At 46.5% G+C, this 8,953-nt stretch overlaps 1 protein-coding gene across 1 annotated transcript; it reads left to right on the top strand.

Annotated features, from left to right (window-relative positions):
- Positions 1 to 1,276: 1,276 nt before the first annotated feature.
- Positions 1,277 to 5,524, top strand: LOC106572917 (transcription factor Sox-18A). The gene is made up of 2 exons (XM_014147500.2): positions 1,277 to 2,058; positions 3,024 to 5,524. Exons 1-2 carry the CDS (start codon positions 1,656 to 1,658, stop codon positions 4,409 to 4,411), a joined length of 1,791 nt encoding a protein of 596 aa, XP_014002975.1. The 5' UTR covers positions 1,277 to 1,655; the 3' UTR covers positions 4,412 to 5,524.
- Positions 5,525 to 8,953: the final 3,429 nt, after the last annotated feature.

Genomic DNA, 8,953 nt, shown 5'->3' with positions numbered 1-8,953 from the left:
TGCAAAATAGCCATAGGACAACCACACTCTCACCAATCTCTACGAAACAAATGGTTTTACCGGCCACGTCCTCAGAGAAAGAGTTCCCATCTTAGCGTGTATAACATGTTAAAGTGTCCTCTGTTAGGATTGATCGTTACCTCCTGGGTTAAAGGACCAAGGAGGAAAACAGCCATTAATGCCTCATACAGCATGGATTATCCCTTTCCCTCTCTTTTACATTTGTCAAACCATTTTTTCTGTAATGGTTCAACATATCACATGACTTAATTGTTGCTGCAACAAGTCTGTGTGATAAGTTGTGAATTATTTTCGATAATTATTTTCGATAACATCAGAAGGACAGTTTGTTCTAATGTTTTTTTTAAAATTATTATTGGTGGGCGATATATGTCAAATTCGGCATCAACGTCACAGTTTTGACTTGTTCTAATGAGACCATGTTGAGAAGATTCGAGTGTCACCTCATGGTTGTGACTACTATTGAGTGCTAGTGTCCGATCTTATGTGTTTCAGCGTATTTCTCTGTGCAGCTCTCTTCTCTGTTTTCTGCCTCTAAAAGAAAGTCTAAGAGAGAGAGAAGAGAGAGACAGAGAGAGAGAGCTGCACCGCTAACGAGCAAGGCTTTGAGTGTGGTCTCCTTTCACCACAGCCATAGCCTCAGATGATGGGAGGAGAGGGGAGGGAGGGCGGGCGGGGGAGAGGGGGGTTGGATAGGGACTCTGGGGGAAGAAGGCGGGAGGCAGAGGAAGGTAGGGAGAGACAGAGACACACAGCGTGGCTGGGGAAGCTGTGTGTGTGTGTGTGTGTGTGTGTGTGTGTGTGTGTGTGTGTGTGTGTGTGTGTGTGTGTGTGTGTGTGTGTGTGTGTGTGTGTGTGTGTGTGTGTGTGTGTGTGTGTGAGAGAGTGAGCAGAAACAATGGTCCTCTCAGATTACATCTCTCTGTGTGAGCACTGAGCGGATAGGACAAGGAGGGAGGGAGGGGGGGGGCAGGGAGGGAGGGAGGAAGGGAGGGAGGGAGGGAGGGAGGGAGGGAGGGAGGGAGGGAGGGAGGGAGGGAGGGAGGGAGGGAGGGGGAGGGAGTGAGGTGGGGCAGGGAGGGAGGGAGGGAGGGGGTGGCAGGGAGGGAGGGAGGGAGGGAGGAGGAGGAAAGGAGGGGGAACTCTCCCACTGCCGACCCCTCCCGCTTGCCTTGCTAGTCTCCCTGGCGTCTGATTGGTTTAGGCTGCGTATATATTTACACCACGGGTTTTTCAACCCTCACCACAACTTTCAAACTGTCCAGCCCTGGAGGATAACAGAGGAGAAACACACACACACACACAACGCTCTTTTACAAGAGGTCCTGGAAAACCGAGAGAGAAAGAGAGAGAAAGAGAGAGAGAAAGAGAGAGAGAAAGAGAGAGAGAAAGAGTCGTGGAACCTTCAGGACACTCTTGGTTTCTACTGAACCGTCTCACACCATTCAGAGGTCAATGCTTTGCTTTGGGCTTTCTGCTTCTCTTACCTCCGTCTCTTTCGGTTTCTCTGAACACTGTTGCTTTTTAAAACCTTTAGCCTTTTCCTCGTTGTCTGTGTTCAGAAATACAAAAGTTCACAGACAGAACTTAACACAACAACAACAAAAACTAAACAGGAGTTTGTTTAAGCTGGAATGAATATATCTGAGTCTAGTTACTGTCGCGAGGCCAGTTCTCTACCAGGCCGGGACGGAGCCAGGGGCCATCCATGGGTCTCTTCCCCCGGCCCAGGCTCTGATCGTGGGCTAGGACCCTTCGACCAGACCCCCCTTTATGGAGGATCTGGAGACCGTGGCTCTACTGGGGGCCGCACAGAGGCCAGGATAGTGGCCGGAGCTGAACCAGGGACAGGGGTAGGAAGCCCTGACTCGACCCACCCAGAAGCACCTTCCCTGGGCAACGTTGAGGGGAAAGCAGGGGGTGAGTCGAGGATCCGTCGGCCAATGAACGCTTTCATGGTTTGGGCTAAAGACGAGAGGAAACGACTGGCCGTTCAGAACCCAGACCTCCACAATGCTGTCCTCAGCAAGATGCTGGGTATGATATGAACACACACACACACACACACACACACACACACACACACACACACACACACACACACACACACACACACACACACACACACACACACACACACACACACACACAGTATTCAGGATGTTTTTTAGACTCATGACTGTGTGAAATATTAAAGCGTGTTTTCCTGTGGTGTTCTTAGGACGGTTTATGAGGTTGCGAATGTCACGAACCGCAATGAATCAGTTAAATCAACTCTAATTGTTGGTAGGACTTTAGTTACTGTTGGTACTACATCTTGTTCAAGCCAAAACCACATGTAAAATGGTTTCATTGCTCAATATGTGCAGTACTGCTTAATGCACATAGTTTTTCCTGAGAGTAAAGAAACAGATTTTTTTTTTAGTTTAGTTTGGCTTTTATTATGCAACAGCATAACTTAGTATCTACAATATAAAAATAAAAAAACTCCATCCAGAATATGTTTAGAGCTGTACAGATTCTTTTTATGCAATTAATACACGAGGGGAGTGTGGTATATGGCCAATATACCACGGCTAAGGGCTGTTCTTACGTACGACGCATAGCGGAGTGCCTGGATACAGCCCTTAGCCGTGGTATATTGGCCAATACAACCACAAACCCCCGAGGTGCCTTATTGCTATTATAAACTAGTTACCAATGTAATTAGAGCAGTAAAAATACATGTTTTGTCATACCCGTGGTATATGGTCTGATATACCACGGCTGTCAGCCAATCAGCATTCAGGGCTCAAACCACCCAGTTTATAATTGGATGTAGATTTTAACTAAATGTATGACGCCAATCATGTTGATAATGTTGGTAATGTTGATAATGATTATCATTATGATGCTGATTGCGTTACCGTTGCTAATAATGGTATTGTTGACAACAATGTATATATATATATATATATATATATATATATATATATATATGTTACTATTATTATTATCTTTAGGCCAGTCGTGGAAGGCTCTGACTACTCTGGACAAGCGTCCCTTCGTTGAGGAGGCCGAGAGACTCCGCCTCCAACACCTTACGGACCATCCCAACTACAAGTACCGCCCGCGTCGCAAGAAACAGGCCAAAAAGCTCAAACGGGTAGAACCGGGTTTACTGCTCCACAGCCTAACCCAGGGAGGGACAGGGGTTCCTGGGGTAGGGGAGGTCTACGGACACCCTCTGGATGGTTATGGACATCCTCATCCTCATTCACACCACCACCACCTTCTGCCTCCACTAGGCCACTTCAGGGACCTCCACACTGGGGACACACTGAGCTACGGCCTGCCCACACCGGAGATGTCCCCACTGGATTTAATGGAGGAGGGGGGTGCGGAAGGAGGGGTGTTCTTTCCCCCTCACATGCAGGAGGACGTGGAGCTACATGGCACCTGGAGGAACTACCACCAACACCACCATTATAACAGCCATCACCATAACGCCCATGGTCATCCTCACAGCCACAGTCAGGGGCATAATCAGGGTCAGGGGCATAGTCAGGGGCATAATCAGGGGCATAATCAGGGTCAGGGGCATAGTCAGGGGCATAATCAGGGTCAGGGGCACAGTCAGGGGCATAATCAGGGGCATAATCAGGGTCAGGGGCACAGTCAGGGGCATAATCAGGGTCAGGGGCACAGTCAGGGGCATAGTCAGGGGCATAATCAGGGTCAGGGCCAAAGTGGTCATGATCACCATCTTAGCCAGAGCCAGAGGGGCTCCCTGCTCTGTCGTCCTCCCCAGGAAAAGTGCCTTAGCCAGGCTCCAGAGCCTACGAACTCTCCCAGTCCTTACTCTAACCCCCAGGGCTCCTCTATAAGCCTGTCTGAGCCAGTCAATCCCCACCAGTCCATCAGTAGTTCCTCTGTCTCCTCTGTGTCCTCTGGTTACTATAGTTACCTGTACAACAACGCTGGACCAGACACCCCCCAGGCCTCCCACCTGGGGCAGCTCTCTCCCCCACCCGAGTCCTCCTCTTCCTCACTGGCCCCCACCTCCAACCTTAAACCCCAGGCCCTGGACTCCGTAGACCAGACCGGATCCAACCACTTAGGCCTGACATCAGTTGAGTTCTGGACAGAAGTGGACCGCCATGAGTTTGACCAGTACCTGAGTGCTAACAGGACTCGTATGGAGGGGTACGGGAGTAACCTCGTTCCCGTTTCTAAATCCATGGAGGGGTATGGTAGTGTCCCCGTGTCGAAAGCTCTGGAGGGGTATACCAACGCACCCCTCTCTAAACCACTAGGGAGGATCTGTGAGGAGAGCCAGAGTAGTCCTCTCATCTCTGCTCTCGCTGATGCGAGTAGTGCTGTCTACTACAGTACCTGTATTACTGGGTAGACACCTTACTGACTGCTGTTAGTCTATGGCTGTGTGCCAGTGTCTAGTATGGTCTAGGGCAGCCTACAAGACCTGTTGGTCAAATACAGTATGTTAAACATACTGTAATACTGGAGTGGCATTTGGTGTAGTTTGCACTATGGAATAGGCCACAGAAGTGCAAACGCTAAATTAAGGCAAGTACACCTAAAAAAAAAAGAAGACATTTTTGAAAGCATTGGATTAATGTACTTGACCCAGGTCTGCAGTTGACCTTTAAGGACTTTCAGGGTAGGATTACTACAATGCATTATAGTCTACAACAGACCACAACAGACCACTGAAGACTACTGAGCTCTTCTACTTACTGTCCAGACAGGCAGAACATTTATAATGATAAACTGTTTATTTTTTGGGTTATTGCCATTTTTATACAGTATTCCTAATTTCATGTTGTTTGAGTTATTTGTGTAGATTTTTATTGAATTATTTCTATGAAAAACTGTTTTATTTGCACTGGGTCACAAATATATGTATAGGAAGACCATTCATGTTCCAAATCTTTCTAATGAAATATATATTTTACAAATGAAAGACTAGGATTGTTGTTTCAATACAATGTGAATTTATGAAGTATGCAATGTTAGGAGACTATGAGTTTGTTTTCAATAAGGTTCTAATTTTTTTCTATTTACATCAAAACACTTGTTCATATTTTAATTTCCATCACCAGACATAAAAAAAAAAGGGGAATCTGGGATTAGGATATGGATTTTAGGACATTTACATGAAGGATATATAGCCTTTGACCTCTTTCCTGTTGTTGTTCCCAGAATGCCTCTTTAAGAACCGCGTTGAGCAGGTAAAAACTACTTTTGGTTAAAAAAAAATAATAATCTAAGAATAAAAAAACCAAAAACAGTTGCTCTGCACTTAAATCAAGCAGGCAAAAATAAAAGCATTATTTCATGCAGTATTTCATTGTAATTACAACATTGCTTTTGACACATAGATATTTTTTTTTTCTCCAATGTTATACTTCGGTTGTTGTTTCTTTAATTGAAGAGGGCTTTTTGTAAATGAATATATTGCGTTTTAAATATTTTACAAAATAAATAAAGTCATTTCTAAGGATTTTTCATTTCCTGTTGTTCAGTTAGTTCAGATTTCATATTTTAGTTCCGATGTTATTTTTAGGGGTTATTCTAGTCTATGTTAGACATGCTAGTGGGGTTATTTTTAGAGGTTATTCTAGTCTATGTTAGACATGCTAGTGGGGTTATTTTTAGAGGTTATTCTAGTCTATATTAGACATGCTAGTGGGGTTATTTTTAGAGGTTATTCTAGTCTATATTAGACATGCTAGTGGGGTTATTTTTAGGGGTTATTCTAGTCTATGTTAGACATGATAGTGGGGTTATTTTTAGAGGTTATTCTAGTCTATGTTAGACATGATAGTGGGGTTATTTTTAGGTTATTCTAGTCTATGTTAGACATGCTAGTGGGGTTATTTTTAGGTTATTCTAGTCTATGTTAGACATGCTAGTGGGGTTATTTTTAGGGGTTATTCTAGTCTATATTAGACATGCTAGTGGGGTTATTTTTAGAGGTTATTCTAGTCTATGTTAGACATGATAGTGGGGTTATTTTTAGGGGTTATTCTAGTCTATGTTAGACACTAGTCTATATTAGACACTTCAATCTAGTCAGTGTTTTGTGGTTGACAAAACATGTTGTTACTTTGAGTATCTGTCCTCTTTCTTTTCTCTCAAAAAGACAGACAGAGAGACAGAGAGACAGAGAGACAGACAGACAGACAGACAGACAGACAGACAGACAGACAGACAGACAGACAGACAGACAGACAGACAGACAGACAGACAGACAGACAGACAGATCTCTCCAGTGTGTAACCTTTAAGCCAACTGACTGTCTGAATCCATCCTTGTGGAGTTCTTATCACCACTATATTACTTTGGCGCATGAACCTGTTTTTCCCCCAAATCGCTGACTGAACGAAAACAATTCTAACAAGAATGAAACAACAGAACGCAAACGGCTGAGTCCCAAATTTCACCCCGTTCCCTATGGATCCTGGTCGACAGTGTTGTCCTGTTCCCTATGAGTCCTGGTCGACAGTGTTGCCCTGTTCCCTATGGATCCTGGTCGACAGTGTTGTCCTGTTCCCTATGAGTCCTGGTCGACAGTGTTGCCCTGTTCCCTATGAGTCCTGGTCGACAGTGTTGTCCTGTTCCCTATGGATCCTGGTCGACAGTGTTGTCCTGTTCCCTATGAGTCCTGGTCGACAGTGTTGCCCTGTTCCCTATGAGTCCTGGTCGACAGTGTTGCCCTGTTCCCTATGAGTCCTGGTCGACAGTATTGTCCTGTTCCCTATGAGTCCTGGTCGACAGTGTTGCCCTTTTCCCTATGGGTCCTGGTCGACAGTGTTGTCCTGTTCCCTATGAGTCCTGGTCGACAGTGTTGCCCTTTTCCCTATGGGTCCTGGTCGACAGTATTGTCCTGTTCCCTATGAGTCCTGGTCGACAGTGTTGCCCTTTTCCCTATGAGTCCTGGTCGACAGTGTTGTCCTGTTCCCTATGGATCCTGGTCGACAGTGTTGTCCTGTTCCCTATGAGTCCTGGTCGACAGTGTTGCCCTGTTCCCTATGAGTCCTGGTCGACAGTGTTGCCCTGTTCCCTATGAGTCCTGGTCGACAGTATTGTCCTGTTCCCTATGAGTCCTGGTCGACAGTGTTGCCCTTTTCCCTATGGGTCCTGGTCGACAGTGTTGTCCTGTTCCCTATGAGTCCTGGTCGACAGTGTTGCCCTTTTCCCTATGGGTCCTGGTCGACAGTGTTGCCCTGTTCCCTATGAGTCCTGGTCGACAGTGTTGTCCTGTTCCCTATGAGTCCTGGTCGACAGTGTTGTCCTATTCCCTATGAGTCCTGGTCGACAGTGTTGTCCAGTTCCCTATGAGTCCTGGTCGACAGTGTTGTCCTGTTCCCTATGAGTCCTGGTCGACAGTGTTGCCCTGTTCCCTATGAGTCCTGGTCGACAGTGTTGCCCTGTTCCCTATGAGGCCTGGTCGACAGTGTTGTCCTGTTCCCTGAGTCCTGGTCGACAGTGTTGTCCTGTTCTCTATGGGTCCTGGTCGACAGTGTTTCACTAAAAAGGTGCCATTTGGGAGAAAGATATACTGTTTCTCGCCTTGAGGCTCTCTCTTTACGCAGGGAGAGAAGGAAAGTAGATCAAAAGAGAAATAGATTTTTTTTTATTGTTTCCATAACACTCAATTAACTTTTGGATTAGAGAAAAAGAGAGTTGGATTTCTTAATAAGTTACGAGGATCTAACTGTTAAAATGTGTCTAGTTTTAAAATATTTGTTATGTCAGCATTTAGGCTGTACTTAATGTTGTGTGTATGTGTTTGTGTGTTCCAAGGGAACTCTTGGTGACATAACGGGGCAAAGACCACACTTTGGACGGTACTTCTAACAAACTGCTGGGATCATGGTACCTATGAGGACAACACACACTGCTGGGATCATGATTCCTGCAGCAGTGTGTGTGTGTGTGTGTGTGTGTGTGTGTGTGTGTGTGTGTGTGTGTGTGTGTGTGTGTGTGTGTGTGTGTGTGTGTGTGTGTGTGTGTGTGTGTGTGTGTGTTGTCCTCATAGCGATCATGGAAGCAGCAGTGTGTGGTGGGTTCGCTGTAAAATGGCGGGTAGGTCCAGTGTGTGGTGGGGTCGATGTAAAATGGCGGGTAGGTCCAGTGTGTGGTGGGGTCGCTGTAAAATGGCAGGTAGGTCCAGTGTGTGGTGGGGTCGCTGTAAAATGGCGGGTAGGTCCAGTGTGTGGTGGGGTTGATGTGAAATGGTGGGTATGTCCCGTGTGTGGTGGGGTTGCTGTGAAACGGCAGGTAGGTCCAGTGTGTTGTGGGGTTGCTGTAAAATGGCGGGTAGGTCCAGTGTGTGGTGGGGTCGCGGTAAAATGGTGGGTAGGTCCAGTGTGTGGTGGGGTCGATGTAAAATGGCGGGTAGGTCCAGTGTGTGGTGGGGTTGATGTAAAATGGCGGGTAGGTCCAGTGTGTGGTGGGGTCGATGTAAAATGGCGGGTAGGTCCAGTGTGTGGTGGGGTCGCTGTAAAATGGCGGGTAGGTCCAGTGTGTGGTGGGGTCGATGTAAAATGGTGGGTAGGTCCAGTGTGTGGTGGGGTCGCTGTAAAATGGCGGGTAGTTCCAGTGTGTGGTGGGGTCGATGTAAAATTGTGGGTAGGTCCAGTGTGTGGTGGGATTGATGTGAAACGGCAGGGAGGTCCAGTGTAAGATGCAGTCAGTATAAAGTTTAATGAATAACATGCAAAAGTAGCAGGAATGTGAATGGCCAGGAAACTCCCGTTGAAGTTCAGGATGTTGGGGTGGTGTGTGTGTGTGTGTGTGTGTGTGTGTGTGTGTGTGTGTGTGTGTGTGTGTGTGTGTGTGTGTGTGTGTGTGTGTGTGTGTGTGTGTAGGAAGGATGTTGAGGGGAAGAGGTGTTTTTCGTATCCAAACACGACATCACCCTCGG

Source organism: Salmo salar, chromosome ssa15 (genome assembly GCF_905237065.1).
Source record: "Salmo salar chromosome ssa15, Ssal_v3.1, whole genome shotgun sequence".
In the NCBI taxonomy this organism is placed as follows: domain Eukaryota; kingdom Metazoa; phylum Chordata; class Actinopteri; order Salmoniformes; family Salmonidae; genus Salmo; species Salmo salar.
The sequence above is the reverse complement of the archived record's forward strand: the minus strand, read 5'-3'. Positions and strand labels throughout refer to the sequence as shown.